We start from the raw sequence: 24083 nt of genomic DNA, 5'->3' as shown, positions 1-24083 counted from the left end.
ATGCTTTCTCAGCAGCGCTGCTGTACACCAGAGTGTCCTGTTATATACACGTTTATACTATTTTGTACTTTAATACAGATATATTAAAGAAGCCATATTTTTGGTAAACTGATATAAAGTTTATTATGAACGTGCCAATTATGAAATATATAGTATTAGTATGCAATTCGTGTAATGCATTGTACAGTTCATGTCTGAAATGCTGTTATCTGTCACCACGTTGTGACAAAACCAGAGTTGTTGGGGGAGCAACCAGGTGGTCGAATGCTGCAAATACAGTACATTTGAATCTGAATGAAACTTGATACTGGTGGTCAAGTTATTGAAATAAATTGATGGGTACTCCTTTAAAAATCCTCATACTGTACCATTACAGTCAGATCAGACAACCTAAAAAAAAAGGCAGACAAAACTGAACGTGGACAATCTCAGCATTGCACAAAACTGGGGTCCTTCTTAAGTCAGTCATGTTAACTTGACATATTATACATGCAATGTGCACAAATTTCTTTAGTTTTGTGATTCAAGTGGTGCTTTCCACGTGTCACATTAGGAGCCCTGATTTAACAAGAGACAACTCTGTAACCTGATGTTTTTTATTCTTCTTAATAATTACATTTACTTCACAAACCTTTATTTACACAGTATAATTTTTCCACTTTGCAGTGTTCAACAACACAATTGATACAATCTGTATATCTGTAGGTCTAGCTTGCTCAGTGGGCACAGGACTGGCAGGGTTGCAGGCCATCCGCATTGCACGCAGGACATCGCAGAGCTCTGATGGATTCGTTGAAGCGGTTGGCCAGCATTGAGAGCTTGCTTCCGTGGCACAGGGAGCAGGGACAGCACCCTGACCCCCCGCACTCCAAGCATCTGGTCACCTCATCCTAAGAACAGCAGAAGAACAGGTCAGCTCCTCTGAATTCATCCACTAGGGGGCGCATACTGGCAAGGGCTGAACAACACCTGCCATGGTGCAGAAACTGACTGGGTTGCATTCTAAAGGCAAATACAGAGGGGTTTGTCATTGAAATCCTCTGTTGAAAGCGTTCAGATTGCATTATGTATTTGCATGTCACATACTGCATGGTACTGATGTATAATATCACATGGCAATGCAAGTTCCCACTAAGCTTTTATTTATCCAGTTTCCATCCATCTACTGTATAATTAACTTACTCCCCTGCTTGTGACCAAGAATGAGAATTTCTCGTTTTTTTTTCCTTTGTTACAATGGAGCCCATTGCGTTTTCATTCACTGGGTTATGATTCATTTCTCCTGCTATTAAAAACTCGCAAGTTGAGATTTAGCCTCTCCCACAGCATTTCGGATTGTCACCCAGATCAAATGTCCTCTGAATCCCAAATAATCCTAGCAGTTCTGGAATAAAAATCCAGGAAGCTCTAAGGACAAGAAGAGCTAAAGAAACAGCACACAGAGAAAGACCCAAATTTATCATATAGATTGGTAATTGTGCATATTCAACTACCCTGCTTCGGGAGAATGTTGAGACTGTAGAAAGATATGTGGTGAATAATAAAAAGAACAATTTATCTTTGAAGATGTTTAACAGCAGAGTCTTTGAGTGCAGGAATAGCTGCTGAACAGACTTATTTTTGTTTGATGAGTAAGTATGTATTAGTATTACCTTGCTGTTTGCAGTTTCATTAGGTTGATCTTCCCCAAGAACACCATGCGCATAGTCTTGTCCTTCTTTACCACCTTCATCTGTTCTTGAATCCCTATCTGTGCCGTCTCTGTTCTGAAGAGAGCTCTTTGTAGATGCCTTCTTCACCCAGGGAGACCTGATGATCCGCAGATTGCTAGTGTAGATTATTATCTTTCCAAAGTCCAAAACAGATGATGGCTGGAAGACACAAAATGAAAGGCATTCAGGTCACGGATAAATAACTGAAACAGAGATAACACATAAACTGTAGGTGCCCCCTTTTTGTTCAACCAGTGTGGCTCGTTGGTCTAGGGTATGATTCTCACTTAGGGTGCGAGAGGTCCCCGGTTCAAATCCCAGACAAGCCCATTCCTTTTGGGCGGAGCGGTGGGTCTGTGGCTAAGGATCTGCGCCTGTTGCTACTGTAGTTCAAATCCCGCAGCTGGCAGAGGAATCCTACTCCGCTGGGCTCCTGAGCAAGGTCCTTAACCCCAACTGCTCCAGGGGCACTGTACAACGGCTGACCCCGTGCTCTGACCCCAGGCTCTCTCCCTGTCTGTGTGTCTCATGGAGAGCAAGCTGGGGTATGTGAAAAGATAATCCCTAATGCAAGAAATTGTAAATGGTTAATAAAGTGATGTTATTATTATTATAAATGTAGCCCTACTTTGAAGGAATCACATGATATTTAAATGTGTATTTATTGGAATACATTGCCACGCTGATATATTTTAAAGAAACGTTTATACCGAAAAATGGTGGGTCTATAATATCCAATTATAAATCTTGAAAGCGTTTGCATAAGGTGTCATGTTACTGGCTGTTAGTAATAAAACCTGTTCCTTTCGGGTTTTTGACAACAAACCACTAGAGGGAGATCACCACAACACAGAGCACTGAAACTACTGAAAATGAAATGACTTGTTCTGTAGAGCGTTTCAGACACTAAAATACACACTTTTTTAAAACATTTGATCTTATTCGCTTCTATATTCTGTTAAAGCTTTTTATTAAAACACAGTACTAAGTAGACAAGGGTACTGAAGATAAGTAAATTAAATGCAGGATATACGGCCAAGAAGATGAAGCAAAGTGTACATGAGTAAAATACACATTAAGGCAACAGTATATAGCAATAAGCAAATTACATTTGTTTTGTAGGTGTTAGGATGTTGATAAGTCAGAAAGACAGGGATCCCTTTGTATATATTCAGACATGTACTACAATGGTGCAAGATAGGTTTGCCTTTTTCTAGTTTTAGTGTGATTGCCAGGTTTTCTTATTATTTATTCTATTCTAGTTTGTTCCGGTCATTTTGCTAAAATACAAATATAGCCATTAAACTGTGAATGACTTTAAAGTTATTTTTTTATTACTGCATTGTACTTAAATCTGAAAAAAAGCACTTTACATGCCATGCAAGATTTAAAAATGAACCTTTAGTTAAGTACTCACTTTGGAGCTCACTGAAGATGGATCATCGAAAAGGGATGGTTCACCTGTGAGGCTGTACTTCCCACCTCTGTACACATTGATCCTTTCAGCCATTAAAGGAGGTGGCGAGAACAGTTCTGGTTCCCTCAGCTCTCCAAATCCATACAGCTGTTCAACCTCTAAATGCTTTGGGAGTTTCCCATGGATAAAACTATGTGGATATTCGTCTTCTGGACTCTCTAGCTCTTGCCCATCTTCATAGACATGCTTCAAAACTCTCCCACTGTAAGATGAAGCGATTTTAAATCTCACTTTCCTAGGTTTCCCTTCGAATCTCTGATTCAGTTTAATTTGAAGTTCATCCATTTTGAAAATACACTGAATGGCAGGATCCTGTATAAAACACTCCCGTCTTACACTTAAGGGTTTTAACATTATGGTAACATCAGCTTTCCTCCTGTCCCCGGTCCCTTGAATTATTTAGTCTCTGGATCAGGTATACAAAAGCAGTGACCACAGTGATACCCTTTCATTTCATTGTTGTGCTTAGCATGTATTGTAATGGTCATATTTTTAATTAAATTAAAAATACGATTTGAGGTAGTTAAATCTTTTAAGACTTTAGAAAATAAAAAAGAAAGACATGGAGAAATAATTTATTATAAAGGAAAAAATAAAAGAAAAATAAAAAATAAGATTTGTAGGAACAGGTGACCCTGTCATTTTCACTGTTCTCTTGAAAATAAAAGAAAGTGATGTCGGCCTAAAGCCAGTCAGAGAAGATGTGTCTAACTTAACAACGTATGCACTTACAGCTCCATATTGTTAGATGTTGTTTTCCATATCGGCATATTGCTTTGCAGGATCATGCTATGATTAAATCTTGTGGAAAACGCTTAACATTGAGATTATTAATGAATGGTGCCAATCTGTGCATATAATAATAAAACCATTACATAATCTAAGTGAACTAACGAAACATCCATGATTTAATGTATTTAGAAAATAAATGTGTATTACTAGAAAAATCCTTATTCCCAATCTTTGTGCTTGTTAATCTCCGTTTGTCGTAAAACAAAATTCTAACCTTGTTAATAACTAAAGAATATTTATTATTTTCATTTCCTGGAAATACTTTATGCATTTGGCTTTAAAAGGGTTAACGAGTGCTGCCTGAAAGTTGATACGAGTACAATAAGTGCATAGTTGTTCTAAACTTGTTCTATGTGGTTTGGAGCTTTGTCTCCAGTCCTGTCAAGTACCTGACCGAAGACAATAACACAAGGTTAGTACTTGTTATTTGTGCTTTAGAAATCTTTAAAAGATTGCAATTTCTGTTTTATTTTTGTACATGTTACTAATTTAAGTAATTTGTAAAACTGATTTTGGTCTTCGTAATAATTAGGTCGTTTTATGTCTCTTAACTCAAAACGTCAATGTTTTCATCTTTTATCACTGTTTAAAGGTACAGTTTAAGAATAGCTTCCCTAGCAATCCGGGACGTCTCTGTTTAGATTAGTTTTTACTATTTGTTAGTATGTTCTCATGCGTTATTATTGCTTTGTCTTAATAAAATGCACTACGTACTTCATTTCTTATTTTTGATGTTGTTTATGATTACTTTTTTTCAGTGTTTGTGTGATTTAATCCCTAAATTAGATATTGTTAGATATTATGTTATTTTGCCAAGAACGGTGTGTTTCGGAGACCAACAATGGGAAATTCCAAGTACTGCTTGGGTAATCCGCATTCTCGTGTGTAAGGGAAGTTACACAGCATTTGCAACGTGACTACTAGTAAGGGCGTGTCGATACTAGAAGGTATAAAATAACACCGACACCCGAGGAGGTGTCGATGTCTGCTTGCCATGGAAGTAATTAGGAACTGCTAGAATTTCTTGTCTTTATAGATGGAAACGATTCTGTTTACTTGGCGCAGTATCACACTTACCGATATGCTGTACAGTATATCCTTTCTGAGCTCAAGACAGTCTTTCAAGAGCTATCATACTGTCAGTTGAGATCTGCTTTTTAACTTTGTTGAAATTACTTTTTAAGAAGTTTACAGTGATACGTTAGTGGCGATACATTTCTTTAAAAGGCACGTTTAACTCATAGGTAGAATATTATTACTTATTAGTGTAAAGCTTGTCAATTGTCAAAAATTGTATTACAATATACATGTGCTGTATACAGTATATTTAATTTACTTAAGACATTTTTAAAATCTCATTAATGCAAGAATTTTCAATTTCTCTGGTTATGTTCTTCTAAAACGTAAACATGAGTTAACTAAACATCATACCGTCATGATTTGGAAAAGTGCAAATGCAATTTTGTATGTTTTAGTTTGGCAGCAGTATATGAACTGGATTTGCAGGTGAGGATCCATATTTCACCTGATATCCACAATAAAATTCATAGCTTTACAGAATTAATAGTTCTGCTTTCAGGGTTTGCAAAATGTTTAACATTCTGATCATCATTAATGCTGTTTTTAAAGTTGCTTTTTACTGTGTTTTAAGAATGCAGTAACCAGTTGAATCTGCAATAACCCTGGAGGAGGATGGGGGACTTAGCCCTGTTGGACCTGTTGGAGTGCCCACTATGCTTTGAAAGACTGGACATTTCTGCCAAAGTGTTACCGTGCCAACACACGTTCTGCAAGCCATGTCTTCAAAGGATGGTGTACTCCAAGGCAGAAGTGCGCTGCCCTGAGTGCAGGACCCCAGTTTCCTGTGGAATGGAGGAGCTGCCAGCAAACCTCCTCCTGGTTCGTCTTCTGGATGGAATTTGGGAAGGCTGCCAGAATGGGATGAGAAGGAGCACATCCCAGAGACACATTGTTTCTATGGCCCACAGCCAGTCAATCAGGAAAGGCAGGGATTCCAGGAGCTCACAAATACCCCAGCGCAGGCTGACGATGAGTCGCAGAAGCCCACTGGATGGGGCAAGTATCTCTTTCATCGTTTACAGCTCACAGTGTTACCTGTTCTTTTGTTTCAGTGCCAAAATCAATACCTTTCTTTCTAGGTCAGAAAACACAATACATTTCAATGCACCTCCAGCTGTTTAAAGGGTTTTTTCTTATTTGGCAAAAGCTGTGACAAAGCAAGAGTTGCTCTCTGACCCATCAGCCTCAAGATCAGTTTAAGTACATCAATTAATTTTATTAATTGATTTCTTGTATTAAGAATATAATAGAAAAGAGTAGCGTGTATATTATATTGCATTGTATGATTCAAGAATTTATTAACCATAATTTGTTTTTGTGTTACACAGTGACTGTAACATGTTGTTTTATTTAAATACAACCTACACTGTATTTGCAATATTTTTTAAATGTGTACTTCAGCGAGTATGAACAATGAACAATGAAAACTAGCACGTTGAATTTAGAAAGATTTTCTGTGTTTCAGAATGGCTGATTTCATAGCTGAAATTGGTATTATTTCTTATTTAAAAGCAGATTAGCTACACATTCAGCATTATAAATTGCAATCCTGCGAAAAAGGCTACATACTCTTGTGTTAGTTAGTTTTTTTGTGGGTACATTAAAAGCAAAAGAAAAATCTCTTGGGATATTTCTTTTTGGAGGAAATGGGAGGAAGCTAACCAATATAGAATAAAATAAATACAGGAGAATAGAAGAAAAGTTTGTATAGTTCCATTCTGTGGTTTTTTAACAGTTTTTTAATTACATTTTTCTAAACATAACAAGAACTCAACAGATGAATACTATACAGACAATGCAGAAAGGATATAATCAAAGAAGCCTTTTAAACTAAAAACATGGCTGACACAGTTTGTTATGTCTGTTCTATGATCTGCCTGTATTTCAAATGAATTGCACTGCACATGAGCACAATGAAGTGTGATTCAAGGGTATTCTTTCTCCACTCAATGTCACAGAAAAGGTTTTCAGCTACAAATAGACTTGCCCATAATAGGCACCATGCTTGAAGATGACTATTAACCTGGAAATCGTCAGTGAGCAGAAGCATTTGAATGCTCAAAGTCACAGGATCACATATCACATCTGAAAAGGGACTTCCAGAATTACTGGTGCCAGTTATGCCTTGAGTGCATCTATGACAAAGAGCTTTGGAAACTATCAAATGCACATGGCTCTATGGTGTTACACACATTCCATGTGTAAGTTTAAATTGGATTAAATGGTGTGTTAAATTTGTAGAGGATGGAAAACCATTATCGAAGACCGCATCCCGATCTGGACTACTGTTGGGCTTGTCTCTATCCTTGAGCTTGTTTAGCTCTCTATCCCACATAAGCATCATTGCATAATAAGCATAACTACCCAAACTCTGTCTCCAATATCGTCTGTGACTCAAACTTGCACTCTTGCTCGTAATCGTTTGGGTATGTCTGCTTCACATTGGTTACAGCTGCTTTCCCTCTGAAAGGAAATGTTTGATTGTTGTCCCAGCATGTTCCCTGGAAAGGAATGTGGCTGTTACCCTTTTCAGGTGACTCCCAGTTGGCCTCACTAGGTTTGCCAAAAATCAAGTCCAGTGTTCGAGAGAGAAGAAGGGTGTGACTGGGTGGTGCGATAGGGTCTAGTTTGATGAATGTGTTAAAAGTGCTCTGCAGTCGGGCAGTGACATGGCCCTTTCTCATTAGTAATGACAGGTTTCCTTTTCAGGGACACAAGATTTAGACAATATCCCAATGTTTTTTCTTACATTAGCCTTATTATTATTCATTTTTTATTTGTTTGTATTCTGGCACAGCCACGAACCAGGTAAACGGCAGCAGTGGGCTTAACAGCACTTGGTCAGTATGAAACAGTTTAACCACACTTATATAATAAGTCTTTGAATTACTGGTGAAAGTGCTTTAGGTCATAATCAAGATCTATGGTCTCACAATCCAGTTCCTCAACTATTTGGTATGCATGATACACCTTCATTTTTTGAACAATGTGTTTGAATTGTGGGTGTTAAATTAGTTTAATTGGCTGCTAGGAAAACTGGCCTTGTGTAAAAGTGTGTGTTCCCTGTGATGGGCGGTTGTCCCATCCAGGGCGTCCACTGCCTCTCACCTGTTGCTTGCTGAGATATTCTCTGGCTGATTTGGATGAAGCAGTTAGAAAACGGATGAATGTATTTGAATTTGTGTTTCATCGGGGGCACAGTTTGCATCAATTATTTACCTTTTCTCGCAGATGCAGTATAATGTAATCTTACAACTCAATATCATCTTATGCTTTGAAACAGGTCATTTAGAATGGTCTTTTAGAACAAAAGTGATAGGTCAACTGAGAACACATTTTCTTGAGAGCCCTTGTAAATCTCCTACTGTACATTATACTGAGAATTTTCAAATGCCACCTGTTTACTGGTCCTTATTTATTAAGTTTTTAATGAATATGTAGGAGGAGGTAAACCCCTAACCTCACCCACTTCCACCTCTTAAGTATAAATATCAGGATTTTGGCACACCTACCCGTGTATTATCATTTTACATTCTTCCCTCCACCCTGTCATTACCCTAGCGGAAGGTCTTGACTCATCCTGTATATAAAGTGCAGTTTTACCATCAGGTTGTCTTTCCATAAGCCAGGAGTATTAAGCCAATAAATCAATCTAATTCAATTTCATCTTAATTATGGCCTTTCCAAACTACTGAACTTACATTTGTTGTGTGTATTCCAGTGATTCCATCATGAGCTAACATGAGAAGCTTAATTTTAAAAAAAATACAATGACCTTAGCATGGAAGAATAAGCTTAATGAGTATGGGCACACTATACAAAAGTGAGGGAAGGTTGAATGTTAGCATTGTGTATATTTCCAGGAAACAGTGAAGCTTTCTTGTTTTTTATGTTCAGTACCCTTCATATAAGTCAGCTGTAAGAAGTTTTTATCTGGGATTTTTTTAGAAGCTGAGAAACTCTATTAGTTTGGGAAATACTACTTTCAGTAATATCTAATCACTTAAATCACCTCAACAGGATGTGTCATTCATAAGACATAGAACAGTTGGCTATGCAATCTACCTAAACGTCTTATGTCTGCAGTAATCAGCTTAGATCTGTGTCTAGGCCAAGTTTGCTAGCAAATTTAAATTTAGATTTAAGAAATAGCAGTTAACCCAAATGATCTCTGAAGGTAAGTGTATTACTTCTGCTGCTTGTACTTTGTGGAATTAATATGCCTGTGTAACTGATCTACTTCTTTGTTACATTTATGTTTTTAAAGTCTGAAGTCCGTTAATCAAATATGTAGCAGAACACTGGGGTCATTCATGTGAGAAATTGTTTTGGTGTTTCCAAAGAAAAGAGTCATTTAGTTCTATAATGGCATTTAAATTGTTTTAAAATGGTCCAGATCCCACAGTGTCCCTGAATACCTTACAAACTCTTGCACCTTGCAGCAATATTAACTTTAGCTATATGACTATTGCTATTTGTTATCTTTTTTGTTTTTTCCTAATGACTTGTTGAAATTCTCTAGTTTTTTGTCTCTCTTAAAATGTTAGTGTTGGGGTTTGCAGTGTCTACTGTTTGAAGTGTGAATTAATTTTGCACATGGGAGGAAGGCTATCCAAACATCTTCCTGAGCCTTGAGTTTAATGCTAAAAATAAAAAGCACTTGCTAAAAATATTATGATGATCCCTTATGTTATTTACCACTAAATGTAAGTAAATAATTCCACTTATTCTTACACTTATATGACCTGCTTATACTCCGTTTCTCAACCTTTGTTTTACAAACCATGGACAAATTCTTAATGCTTGAAAATATCATTTTTAAACACTCATGAAATCACAGTTGTGGGTATGGTACTGTATGTACAGTATGCATAAAGAAGGTATTTCCATCTGCTGGTTTTACCTACGGCCCTGTGAATTGACACTGCACTTTTACAACAGTGTATTTTCCAACAGTAAGGTTATCATCTGACTGATTTGTTCAGGCACCAAAAGACTTCACAAGGCTAAGTTTCTGGAAGTTCAAACATTTATCAGGCAAAGGACAGTCTAATGAATGCCTTCTGTGTGATATTTGTGCCTTATGCTTATTTTAAACTGATGCTATGAATGCCATATGCTCTATTTATAATTAAGCTGTATATGAATTTGGGGGTAGATGCTTTAATCTATCTGCTTTAAAGAATTCTAGAAAATATTGACTCACTCACTTACAATGGACTATTTTTAAACCAACATTTTATCTAATTTAATCTGTGATACACTTCAACAATGCAATTGTATAGACACTTTAATATGCAAACTCCCTCTCATCTAATGAAACAAAAGGTAGGTCAGATAAGAACTTCAGAGTCTCTCTGGAGACCACGGTAATTGTTGTGGCAAAGTAATTTCAGACTTGCTCCTCTGTACTATGGTGTGAAAAGTATTATGGCTTTTTTGTGTTTTGTCTTTGTATTACATGAAGATTAGTAGAGTAGAACTGTGTTTTAAGTCTTTCTCTGACTCATTGCTCAGGTCATCTGCTTCACATTCTCAGGCATATGATCTGAGTGATAAAATAGCATAGCAAAACATAGACAGTTAAAATGCTTCCATTGGAATGCACATGTTTTGACTTCGTATGTTTTTGAAAAGAAAATAACTGTCTTGAGTGTCTGCACTCCTTTTCAATGATCACTGTACCCGTTTCTTTGTCTCTTGTGTCTTGTATCCATTATCATTTTTTATATAAATGTATCCAAAGGTTAATGAGGTAATGTATTGTCAGTTATATTCACTTTAATTTGTTTTAAATACATACTCCATATTAAGATCTTCATCTTAAAAATTACAGTGTAAACCATACATTTTATGAGAGTTTATTATACTGTATATTACACAAAAGGCATTGTGCATTTAAATACATGTTTGATTAGGCTGAAAAATAATATGAAAAAAATGTTGGGTGAGGAAGAATGTGGTGTTTAGACCATTTTTTTTTACTTAGTAGACTGTACATTTATGAACTGTCCTGTCATTAATGTTTGCAGTCCTGCAGTATTTATTTAGAATATGACATTTAATTTATTGATATTTAAGTCTTATTATTTTAACTCAAACAAGAATCAAGTAGTGGGAGGTGGCACGTGGTGCAGTGGTTACCATTGCTTCATTGCAGCAGTGGGGCTGTCTGTGTGGAGTTTGTATGTTCTCCCCGTGTTACCCTGGGTTTCCTTCGGGTGTTCCCATTTCCTCCCACAGTCCAAAGACATACTGGTATATTAATTGACTCATGGAGAAATTGGCCCTGGTGTGAGTGTGTCTGCATCTGCATTCCCTGTAATTGACTGGAGTGCGGTCCAGGGTGTGTATCCTGCCTTGCACCTGTTGCTTGCAGGGATAGGCTCAGGTTCACTTGCGTCCTGATGTTGGATGAAGGGTTTTAAAATTAATGGATGTCTGGAAGAATCGAGTATTATGAAATAGTGTCCAGTTACACACTGAGTTCCTTGTAAGATCAACGATACTGTCCATTGCCAGGTGTAGGTATCTCCATTTTAGTGAAGAACCAAATGTTACATGTGGAATGAAAGTTGCCTCAGATGAATAATTGATAAGTAGACAAAACTTTCTCAGTTTAGTCTAGGCCTACAGGGTACATACAATACACTGTACCCTGTGTGGCAGATGTCTGTGTAAGATAATGAGCAATGCTTTGATAAAACTACTTCAATAATAACTAAACTTTGTTCTGCTAAGACAAATCATTATATTATTTATGCTGTTTTTTGACGCTGCATATTTTTTGTCTGCTGTCTTGTGGTTTACATTCCATACTATACAGCTTGTTTCCTAGTAAGAACATTAGAAAAGTTGCGATGAGAGGCCTAACTAAAGTAGCTCACTTGGTAAGTAGGTCTCTCAAGGGTATTTAGTAATAAAAGTTTGATTTACTTAGTGACAGAATGTAATGCACATCTAAATTAGTAAGAAAGCCACACAATACCTTAAAATTGATGTGTCCCATACCTGCCTTATAGGTAGTCATTAGAGGCTTGCAACAGAAAAATCAAGTAACAATCAAATCCTTTACAGGCCAAAGAATTACATGCTAGCTTGGCAATCAGAAGAAATCCTAGGAGAGAAAGGAGTTTGATACTTACGGGTGTGCTTTTCATTTAAAACAATAATAATAATGGCTATGCTTTGTACTGTAGGTGGAATTAAAAAAAGCACAGACAGTCTCACTGTGCATGTCCTTAGTTTTCATGTGTAGACCTCATCTCATGGTAAATCAAGTAAATTATTAGGTTGGAGTGGAATTGAATGAGACTGCTGATGGTAATGAAAGACCCAGAAAATCCTCTTCGAGACAGATTTGAAAATGATACAACGTTAGAATGAAAGATATGAGACTTGCAAAGAAACAAAGCTTGCTTTTGAAGGTGAAAAACAAAAATGATGCCAAAGAACGGTTTGTTCAAGCCAAGCAATTGTTGTTGTTTTTTTGCTGGGAAGAACACAAGCCATTATTTTGATTTCTGTTTTTCCTGTAAAGCAAATAGTTTTAAAAAATAAGACATTTCTTCTCCCTATTGAGAAACTCATTTGTGAGGCAGGCACTTAAGGAGAAGGAATAGGTTGTGGTTTATGTGGCATAGACATCAAAAGACAAGAAGTTAACAGCACAGGCCTCATTAAAGCTGCCAAAAGATTATTCCTTAGTGAGTCCCTGCATTATGTCTGGACCTCTTGTAGACGTCCCTAACATGGAAGTATATCATTTTTGCATATTAGAATGACTTCTCTCAGTCTGTTCATCCAGTGTGCAGAGAAAATGATGATACTGCGAAGAGAACTCTCCAAATAGTAACAGCAGTTCAGTTGTGGCAGAACCACTGTAGCAAAGCATGAAATATTCATATGCATTTTAAATTACCTATGAAGTAAGCCAACATATAATAAGTCAGGACTGGTAATTATGAGGTAGCATTTCAACAGTATTTGATTGATGTAGGGGATGTTCATTTTGAACATTAAAAAGAAAATGAGGCTCTAAATTGCAAATCTTGATTCAGCTGTTTGTACAGTATACTTATGCAAAGCAGCAGATCCTAAAACATTAAATATTTAACCATTATAAGACATGTCACTTATTAGACTGGTAATATGGCATGAATAAATAATTTGCTCATCAAAGATTTAAAAAGAAAAGACTGATTGCTTCTCAAGTGATAGACTTTTTTTTGATTGCTTACAATTTCAGAAAGATAATAGCATTTTTTGCAAAACGAGAAACAATCTGATAACCAATCAAGTGACAAAAAGGTAACAACAACAGATAGATCAAAAGTAAGTTCTCTTTGGTGGGTTTAACAAATACTTGCCCTTGCCCTGATTTGTATGCTACATTCATTAGATGGTTGTTAAGTTGTGATAATGCAATAATACATATACAGTAAGTGTAATATAAACCCGATTTGTGATTTGTCATTCTCATTAAAGCCCTGAAAATGTGGCTTACAACTAGGATTTTACTTTGAATTGGTGATCTTGGAATTGTGAACGTTGTACTTTAAAGAGCTGAAATATCTCTCTGATATCTTGCTGGTGACGAGGCACAGTAGCAGGCAGCCAAGAAGCCAGCATTCCTAGAATAACCTTTAGTTATGATGTTTGCCAGGGCTCATTCTCTCTCAACTGAGAGCAGGGACTCCTTATTAAACAAACATAAGATATTAGGGAACTGTTTTCTATCTTAAACATTGAGATGATGTGAATATTAAAAAAAAGCTGCTGTATTGCACCTTAAGAAACCTGCAGGTCCCCTGATCCAGCTTATCACATTTTACAAAAACAGAACAAACTGTTGAATGCGAATGTTCATGTGTCCTTAAATGTAAAATGCGTCTGTTTTTTGAAGAATCCTGAAATGTCTCTAGTGATCCTGCTACGTCTCTCGTGGTAGGTTTAGAATCACAGGCAATCTGCTAATGGTTCTTTTATTTTCTATGATTTAAATCCAAGCCAATGCAATAAACAAATAAATATGATAATTTGCTGGCAATTCCTTGTGAGGTATTGTCATATAACCACAAAGCAGATATTGTATGTTAATATGATCGAAGTAGGCTGAGTAGTTTTGAGGCTTCATTTTCTTCCTGCTTCAGGCTCCCAGTTTGTAGTACAATCTGTGAAATGTGGCACTCCATAGTCTACTTCACTCAGACATACTCCTGGATCACGTTTTCTAAATGTATTCCTTCTGTACTCCACTGGTTTCATATTGCATTCTGAGTTTGTTTTTAAAAACTTAGGGACTTATAATAATCTATTGAAGAGCTCTGCAGTGTTGGCTTGAAGTGATGTGTCTCTGTGCACCATCGCGTATCCCCCATTCTAACAGAGACTTTGATGGAAACCCTCCGGCGAAGAGTTCTTTGTAAAGCAGAGTGTGATTCTAGTTATTGTTGTTACAGTAAGTTTAAGAAAAGACATTTGTATTAAGCACAACACTGAACTGCTGAACATGGTAGATTTAGCCTGTTCAGTGCCCATGGATGAATTCCCTGTGTACTATACATCCATAATGTGCAAATGTTAACCTCAAAAAAATACCTCCATACCTACTGTATATTGGTATTGCAAATGGTATAGTATGGTAAGCCTGACCCCACAGTAGTTGTATTTGACCTTCCAAAGCCTCTCTTGGGGATGGGGGGGGGTCAGATATGAGTGCTCTTTTATAACTTTAAAACAAATGCGAACCCTTAAACCTTGAACAATGAGACAGTCAGAGGGTTTTTTGAACGTTTTTTTAACTTGGTACAGGACACAAGTACAGCAGCTAGCAGCTGGGAGCTAACCTCCTACCTGCACGAGGACACTACTCCTGACTCCTGTGCCACCACCTTGGCACCTCATTACCTCGTCTCCTGGTTACAGTAGCTTAATTGTTTTTGTTGCATTAGTCTGGGCTTCCATTATACCAGCAACCCTTTTCACTTTTCTTTTTTTGAATTACAATCTTGAATAATTACATCAATTATTTATTTTGTGTTTCTGTGGATTTTATTCATGTTTTATTAATGATGGCTTGTATAACAGACTTTAAACTGCTTTACCTTATGTTTACAGGCAAACAGTGTCAGGGGTTGTGTTAGCTTTTGCCTTGAGTGTACTTTATTAATCTCTGATAAGAAATGTTCCCGTAAATACAAACATTTACCGTGTGTTGTTTGGCTGGAAAACAACTTGCATTGCAAAATTACAAAAATGCTTTGTTTGAACGGTATCTTTGCCAACAAAAACTGTTACAAGGGAAGTGTGTTAAAGTGAAATGATATTCACCAAACACCCCAAGAAGTTTCTTATAATGGTCTCTAGACTTTTGACATGCAAAACAATGAACTGCATTGAATCTTCTGGATATAATGCCTTACAAAACACACATTGTTGTATGTGACCTTTATCTGAATAGCCTAACCTTTGTATACAGTAAATGCCTTCTGAAAACAATTCAGGCAAGCACAAGCAGGGTTTCCTCTGTCAGCTGTCGCCAAAACAGTTGTTAACATTTTTGGCTTCATCCAAGCATCAGTTCTTTTATTGCGTGTGTGGTATGTCCTGAGCAAAGAAAACAGCTTTAATTCACCACAGACAGAGCCAGGGAGGGCTGATGTTTCCACAGCTGCTGTCTGAGTGGGAAGACCACAAACATTCCCTTTTGGAAAGACCATACATTTTGAATAGCCTGTCTGGATTTTCCTCAACTTCAGAGCCGAGGAGTGTTTTATGCTTATTTTCTTTCTGAAAGCATAAAATGCCCTTGTATGTTTAAATGGCTACCACCGTCCTAGTCCAAGATGGATATTTGATTTGTCTCTTTTACTTATCAGCCAATATTTGTCCAGTATATCTCAGGGAAGGGAAAAATAATATATTTTATGAACCTTGGGTTAGGAAATATAATTAAAAAAATGGGTTTTCTCCTTTAATTTCTAGGTTCCATGCGCACGGGCTTTATATAATTACAGAGGAAATATACCTGGAGGTTTGAACATTAAACTGGGGGACCTCGTCATCTTGCGGCAGAAATTAGATGAGAACTGGTACCACGGAGAAGCCAATGGGACCAGTGGGCTCTTCCCTGCCAGTGCTGTGCAAGTCATCAACCAGCTGCCCCAGGCCCTGTGCCCATCGAGACCTTCGTATGATGCTGACGTGGGGGGGAAGGACAGGGATGAAAATAAGATCACCCTGTTGTCTCCAAAGGTCTGTGACTGGTTAATGACATATGTTAATATTTATATTAATTTGATTTTCAGTCTGTGTTGCCTTCCAGTTACACCTGTGTGGAAAATCAAAAATTACAGAATGTGTTTCAGGCCCCCAGATTAGTTTGCAATTCTGTTTTCAGTGAATTGGACTGGGGTGTCAAAATAAGAACTCACTGCTATTGCAAATAAGTCTGTTAATAGAAATGATTAATAGAAAATGAGATTGAGTTCTCATTGGATTTCATGTTTATTCTTTTAAGTATTTTCTTGTTCTTGAAGAAGGTTGCATATGAAACATGCCACATCACTTTTAGCACAAGTCAGTTTAATGTGTTCAGGTGCTTCCGTTTATGTTTAAAGCAGAACATATAGTGAAGAATAAAATAGTGTAGACATAAAATGAGCATATATAGTACAAATATGTATATGTTTCTAAAAAGTCAACAGAGAAATCTCAGTTTCGCAGTTAGATTATGAATAGGTCATGTCTGTTGACAGATCATAAGAAATACAGCTTATGCTTACTGAAAAATCACTCTTAGCCCTTTTTTTAGACCCCGAAATAAAAGAGACTCATGTTAAATCATGAGTAGTTACTTTTTGCTCATTAATGATTGTCAGTTGTGATGCTGGACACAAGGCTGAAGATCATCCAGTTAATGTAATCCATTAAAACGTGAAAAATGAGGCAGAGTGCTTGTCTTCTCTTCCTGCTGCGGCATGTAAAATACTTGTCTTCTCACTGCCCCAAACTCCCTGAAGCTTTTTAAGTGGTGGGTTATTTTAGAAAAGAAGACCCAAAAGCACATGCGATTTCATCACATAATCTAAAAACTGGGATGAACGTGTCTGTTGCACTGGGAAAATTGAAAAGGCAAGACATGCATTTTGTTTAAAATAGATGGTTTTTACAGCTTTGATTATCATACCTGCTAATATGCAGTATTTGAGAATGAAAGTGCACTGGCAGAATACTGTGCTCATCCAAGACTCTTAACTATAAATAACTAGTTTGTTAATGAGGATGTTTGACACGAAGGATCTGAGTATTAAGGGTGTGAAAAGAGCACATATTTTTGTAACTCTGTAATTTGTTGAAGCATTGGAGAAACTTTTTTTGTGGTTGGAATCAGAATAGATGGTCTGTAATCATTTCACCTAATGGAAAACTATTATTTGTGAAGCAACGCAGGCATTCAGCTTTATCAAAACACCAGTTGCCTCTTGGGTGAGGATTTGAGGCATATAACTATAAGTCAGTGGGACATTCTTAATATTACCTACCAGCTACGTGGGCCTGATTCACGACCCTCCACTACTTTCAGTACTAAAAGCATCCTTATGTTTTAGCTGTGGGTGCTAGCATAAGCAGATTTTTTAGAATTAATTCATCCTTCTGGAAAGCTGAGGATATTGCAGCTCTGGTGTTCAAACCCCCTAGTCTGCAGTAATTCCTCATCTGAGTTTATGTCTTGTATCATGTCAGAATTACAGATGACTATCTCGAATCAAATCATCTCAAGAGCCTTGTGATAACTTTGCGTGAACACTATACATAGCTTAGTTTGGTATGTTGAAGTTAATATTTGTGCTTTTTGCTGTGTTCAGGTGTTTTTTTGTATTGAAAGTATACATTTTAAATCTCAAAAACGTTGTTTATAAACCTCAGTTTACAGTCAAAGAAACAGCAGCTTGATTAACAAATCATGATTAGTGATTTCTAGGCATTCACTGCATCAAGCAACATTATAATCTACTTGTGTCAGTTCCCTAAAATTCTGTTTTTAGAAGATAATTATTTGAATTCTAAACAGCTCTGTGCTTTGAAGATCAATTGTAAGTGTTTGCATTTTTGTCAGTACGAAATGCTACATTACCATCCAATTAATTGAAATCTCTTCAGTGATCTTTAAAGATACCGTATTGCTAAGGGTGACTTTTAAAGCCTAGAATAAGTAAAGTGTATTCATTTAAATTAATCACATTAGCTTAAAAAATCTAGTAAGCTATATTAGATCTATCAGGGTTATACTGTAGGTAAGCACAGTATTAATCATTTATTCATCATCTTACCTTGCATCCAGTTTTAGATGCTGCAGCTGAACAACATCTTGTATATATATACAGTATACATTACTTCTGACATATAGGGATGCAAAGCTGGAAACGTGATCGTTCAACAAAGACCATTTTGTCTGAGTCTCCCAATTGCAGTAACATCTCAAAACCCAATAGAAGTATAAAATATACAGTAATGCAGCCTGTAGCTTACTACTGTAGCTCTTATATAATTCTTCATCTAACCCTCCTACATTATTGGACCTCATGGAATCTGCTGAACCAACTGTTTCAGTAAGAGCTGAAAAAGCTTTTCTTTTTTATATTTCTTTGTTCTAGAAAAAAAACATAAGTTACTTGTTGCAGTGCATTTGATACATGGAAACCTTATTGAGGCATGTGCTACAGTATGATATCTTCTAGGTATTCTATTGAAGGTTTACAGCATAGGCACAGGCTTAGTTTTTTTAAAACACAAGCTAATTCCAATTACAGAATGTCGATGGTAGGCGGATGATTGTTATTTTATTGTCATTTCAATAATAGATGAAGTGATATACTGTAGGTCACATGCTACAAATAAGTTTGGAAGCACAAATATGACAGAATATGGAGATGTTATAATTTGCCAGTCAGTGATTTTTTTTTTGCTTACCTCCCCACCTCCATCCTATTAGTAGACACCTTGCGCAGAAAAACTGCTGACTTACAATGTGACCTTTCACAGCTATCGGATCAGATCGAGTTTTCTGCTGTTTTCCCCAAACTGGATTTGTTCCCAGCTCCTGGAGGTAATTGACAAGATGAGCTGATCCACCCTGCTGCTTTTATGATAAGAGCAGTTTTTGTGCAACTCACCATTCATTCTCACACAGCATGTGTAAAATGATCTACAGCTGTTACGATATCATTGGTTTTCTCCCTCCATAATAGACACATTTGTCATTTAAAAAGTAAAAAAGAAATGCCATTGTTCCTCACTAAATATGCCTACAGTCGTTCAATACATTCTGCTAATGAGGAGTTTCCAGCAGTCACAAAGAGCTAGATTTCATGTAAAAGTGATGTTAAAGACAGAATACACTTTGCTCTAAGTTCTGTGCTGTTATGTGCTATTGGAGCCAAGACAGGTGAAATGCTAGTGGAAGTCATCAATGCCCATACATTTACCAACAGCTGCCAAATTTCAGATAAAAGGGTATTATTTTCAGTGATTGCTATCTTTATATGCATCACAGAGACCGCTTTATTCGACCAGTGCTGGGAACTGGCGTGTTAAGACACAGAAATGCTTTTTTTTTCCCTTGGTGGCACACCAACACATTAAGGGAATGCATCAATCCAGACTGCCTGTTTTAGTTATATGTGTCAGTCCATTCTGCCTCTTTAAGTTAACAGCACAAGGCTTGCCCTGCCACCCTCAATTAGCTTTGACTTTTAGAGCAGAGGTAAATGAAAGGGCAAGATAGCATATCAGCTAAATCCCTAAAGATTCTGTAAAGAGCTGGGGAACCAAAGGTATCGGGTAAAACGGAAAGTAGAGAGAAGATGAAAGTAGCAGAAGAGCAGATGGTAAAATATGAAATGCAGTTTGTCCTGTAAAAGTCTCTCTCGGAAAATAAAAGGAGTCACAACATTTTTTGTTTTGCATATTTTTAGACAGGATCTGTGAAGCATACCGAGACGGCAAAGGCAAACGACTCTCCAGAAACTCGCAGCAGATTTGGGGATGGCAAGACCAGCGCTGTGGTTGGCCACACGTTCAGCAGCACAGAACCGCGGAGTCCCAGGGAGCTCTTAATGACCAACGCCCTGAATCAGCTGAACAGGCTATCCCAGAACCCCTCGGTGGAGCGTCAGCCTCATGAGTTCAGCTCTCCCACCTTCGGCAGCTCTAGCAACCCTGCTCTGGTGACACAGCTGAGCAGGTGTCTCCCAGAAGACTCACAGGTAACACTTGCTGTGTTGTGCTAAGATGGGGGAGGGAAGATTCCAGAGACATGCCTAAATATCTGATGCTCTGGAGCTGAATAATACACTTACAGGTAGTAGGATTTTTCAGAAAAAAACTATTTTTCCTGAATGTTGTCTGTTGTGGTAAAAATACATAAACTGATTTGAGAAAAAAATCTTTGTTTGAAAAATGGTTTTTAGACTAAAATTAGAAGGAGTTAAATATGTGTAAGAAAATGTGTATTGTTATGAGATACAGCATACTCTCATGATGGCTATTAAACGGCAGTGACAGATGTATATGGTCTAAAAATTTTTCTAGAAGATAATACAGTATGAGCTGAGAGCATTTCATATCTGCAACAGCAATATTTATCTGTGAATAGTATTAAAATACAGTGTATTCATTTTCTTAAACTATCTTTGTTGCAACTACCGAACTTGTACTTTCATAAATCGGCAGTGCTTTCTTAGTCTAGTGGATGTACTGCCCTCATATTCTTTCTAGGTTGTACTGTATATGGAACAACAAAAAGAATGTGGTTGGAGGCAATACTCATTGAAGTATGGTGATAAACATATGAAATATGTCAATTTTGTTGAGTCTAGGAACAGCTTATGGAGGCAAAAGATAAAGACAGAGATAGGGCCAGGCAAAAATAAAGCACATTTGTACATAATCCAAATTAAACACAGTATATTAAACATTGCATAATTTGACAGTCTATCCAGGCCTTTCCCTTCACCTTGACAGCAGACACAAATCTCACCAGTTGCAAGAGACTCAGCCTTTGAAAAGCTCAATCATACTCTCATAAATGTAGTGCTTTATTCTTTTTCGCCTTGCTTGATCAAACATTCATTTATGCCTAGATGTGTCAAAGCACTCCAAAAGATCAGCAGGCAAATTGTGCAGGCCTAGAAAGCTCCAGCCGTTACACTTAGGACAGAACGGCAATTAAAACAAAATAAGTGGTTCAAATTACATTTCGGATTGAGTAGTGGGCTTTATCTGTCAAAGCCAGTGGGTTGAAATAAGCAATTTGCAGGTTTCCAGCCACCAAAAAATTATGAAAAATTATGTGGAGATCTTATCCCAGTTCCTCTAACAATGCAATTTCTCTTCTCCACCTCCGCCTTGCTCCAGGTTTGCACCGCTTCTAGGGAATTAGGTTTCACGTGTTGCACAGAAGAAGGAGGAAATAAACTAGTGCACTAATGCAACTCTTCTTTAGTTCAGCTTTTGATGTGAATAGTCAATTAGCACTTCCTGAAATGTGAAGATAAATGTGAGGCTTTGCAAAGAGTAAATACAAGTCAAATGTCGTACACATCCAAGCCTCACTTTTTGGAGAGTTAACTATAATTTCACTTAACAAGGAAAGGGTGCAAAACATAGTATGGTGAAGTATAAGCCAGACTGAAGAAACTAGCCATCCTTCTGTTTTAGCTAACTTGGTGTAATATAGATTACAAAGATGATTGGCTGCCTAATGTAGTTCATATAATTATTTCACTGTTTCTTTAAAAACAGTTACTGTAAGTTGCCTTTTGTAAGTTCCTGAAGAATGAAGGAAGATCGGTATAAACAAAAACAATATTATTTTTTATTTATCCACAGAGTAAGATTTTTAAAGTGTAGAAATCTTGGCATTTCTACGTTCTTTGGTCAAAAGAATTACAGTATTTACAAATTGTCTTGCTAATTATTAATTACTGTAAAGAACTGGGAAATTGGAGACAAGCTAATACAATATCACAGGGCTGCATGTATGCCAGAGATACATAAATAGCGTGGGAGGGACACTTGCTAGTGGAATAAAAATAAAAGCTGCCAACAAATCCTAGGGCTGATACTCTCAGCCTGTCAGAAACTGTTGGGGAAAAAGGCCACTTTTGTTTTCTCGTCGGTACATTACAGTCTGCAAAGCTATCTGCATTTTAATTACAATCCTCAGTAAGAATTGGAAAACGCAATACGATGTGTATATACAGTATATATACAGTAGTAGGTTTGTTTTTTAATAAAGCTTTGAGTGAGTGAAGAAAAGGGGATTTAGTCAATCTAAGTTAGACAGCTAGATAGGCAAGAAGTACATCTCTTAAGTTCCCATGAACATGTTACAGTCTAAGAAAAGTCATTTTGTTGCATAAGTGTGTTTATAATGAATACAACCAAATTTCTTGTGCTAGAATGGTTTGGGGAGGCAGTAAAGTGTTAGCATGGCTGTCTCGCAGCGCTGGGCCTCTGGACTGCTGTCTTCGTGAAGTCTGAGATGCTCTGGTTTCCTCCCACAGTGCAAAGACATACAGTACTTCCCTCAAAGACATGCAAAGGTTAAATGGCCTCTGGGAAAACTGGTGTGAATTTGTGCCCTGCCTTGCACCCAGCTAGTGTAGGATAGGCTTGGATAGACTCCGGCTCCCCCTCAGCCCTGAATTGGAAGAAGCAGTTAGAAACTGGATACATGGATAGAATGGTGTGCAGTGCAAAGAAATTAAGGAGCCATTAAAGTATCGAAACCAGGATGGTTTTTAGTGTATCTGCATTGGCATGCTGAATGTAAGAATTCAACTTACATTTTCAGCTTTTTGTTGCTGCAATTATTATTGACAGTAAATCGTAGAGATTTTATAGGTAGAAGAATGAATATCAGTGCTTTTAAAGGTCTTCAATTTTGTGGCTTTCTGCTGCATTAAAATAAAGTGATCTCAACTTTTACTTATAAACTTTTTATTCTTAATAGACTTTTTGGCTATTGTAGTTTTCTGCTGTGAACTACAAAAATGGTTTAAACAATATTCTACAGACATTTTGTTGCATGTCTGCTGTTCCCTCGTTTAGTAGATATTTCAAGGTTTTAACCTCTGTTTACCTGTGTGTGTAGTTCACAGCTACAACTTTCAATGAAAACATCTCTTGGTGTAAAATAATCACATGTTGATTTCTTGGGCTTTGAACTCACATTCAAGGTAATTTTATTGCTTCTCAGCAGTTTATACCAAATTTAAGTTTGGCTGGTTTTGAAGAGCCGTAGTAGTCAGCAAAATGTCTTTTCAATTTTCGTTTTTCAGATGAAGATTATAAATACTGAACCCCAGTGATAAGGAAAACCTCCTTGGTGACTGTTTTTATAAATAGTCAAACCCTATTTCAGTTCAGCTCCTCATCCTGATCAGGAGATGTATACTGTACTGTAGCTGTAAGATGTTTCTGCATTGATGTCATGTCTGCTGATCCCAATGCAAGCAAGCTGCTGAGTAATCTGTCTTAAAAAGCAATCATTATTCAACATTAAAACATTCCCAAACAGTTTTTTTTCCCTGAACCTTTAGGGAATAACATTTCTATTAAGACTTTTAAGGAACGTCTTTCATTTTGTCCTGCTGATCTTGCTGAAACATCATATCCAGTATAATGTAAGATTGACGGGATTGTGAAAATAGTGATTAACATGTCTGTGTTACAGGCCTGCTGACAGTGCATGCACTAAATGACCTTGATCCCCTGAAACAATGAAAATTCTCAATTGTATTTGTGAGGTTTGACAGTGGGGTGTTAACATATCATAGAAAAAAGTCAGCTGTATTTTATGAATATTATAGGTTGTATGTTTTATTCTACAGGCATATCACTCTTGTCTCCTTTAATGGTCAATTCATATTGTTGTGCTTGAATCAGTTTATCTAATCATTACATTGAGATTGCATTGTACAATGTGTAAAAATTTCCAATTGTTACTAGCATAC

At 37.0% G+C, this 24083-nt stretch overlaps 2 protein-coding genes across 9 annotated transcripts in view; one reads left to right on the top strand and one right to left on the bottom strand.

Annotated features, from left to right (window-relative positions):
- Positions 1 to 582: 582 nt before the first annotated feature.
- On the bottom strand, positions 583 to 3664 carry grxcr2 (glutaredoxin and cysteine rich domain containing 2). Its single transcript, XM_088603983.1, has 3 exons — positions 3130 to 3664; positions 1653 to 1871; positions 583 to 890 (listed from the first exon to the last, which is right to left on the bottom strand). The coding sequence occupies exons 1-3, from the start codon at positions 3541 to 3543 to the stop codon at positions 717 to 719; spliced, it is 807 nt and encodes a 268-aa protein (XP_088460109.1). The 5' UTR covers positions 3544 to 3664; the 3' UTR covers positions 583 to 716.
- Positions 786 to 24083, top strand: part of sh3rf2 (SH3 domain containing ring finger 2) — a 33367-nt gene continuing 10069 nt past the window's right edge. The window contains exons 1-4 of one of the 8 annotated variants that reach the window (XM_088603976.1): positions 786 to 911; positions 5633 to 6057; positions 16048 to 16317; positions 20040 to 20330. In XM_088603976.1, coding sequence (XP_088460102.1) covers positions 5674 to 6057; positions 16048 to 16317; positions 20040 to 20330 — 945 coding nt within the window. In that variant the 5' untranslated portion in view covers positions 786 to 911; positions 5633 to 5673. Of the gene's footprint in view, positions 912 to 4141; positions 4394 to 4458; positions 5488 to 5632; positions 6062 to 16047; positions 16318 to 19107; positions 19172 to 20039; positions 20331 to 24083 lie in introns of those variants that run through there. The other 7 variants (XM_088603974.1, XM_088603978.1, XM_088603977.1 and 4 more) reach the window with 7 other exon arrangements.

This window comes from Lepisosteus platostomus, chromosome 13, assembly GCF_059453375.1.
Source record: "Lepisosteus platostomus isolate fLepPlt1 chromosome 13, fLepPlt1.hap1, whole genome shotgun sequence".
In the NCBI taxonomy this organism is placed as follows: Eukaryota; Metazoa; Chordata; class Actinopteri; order Semionotiformes; family Lepisosteidae; genus Lepisosteus; species Lepisosteus platostomus.
This window is presented reverse-complemented; position numbering and strand designations above follow the sequence as displayed.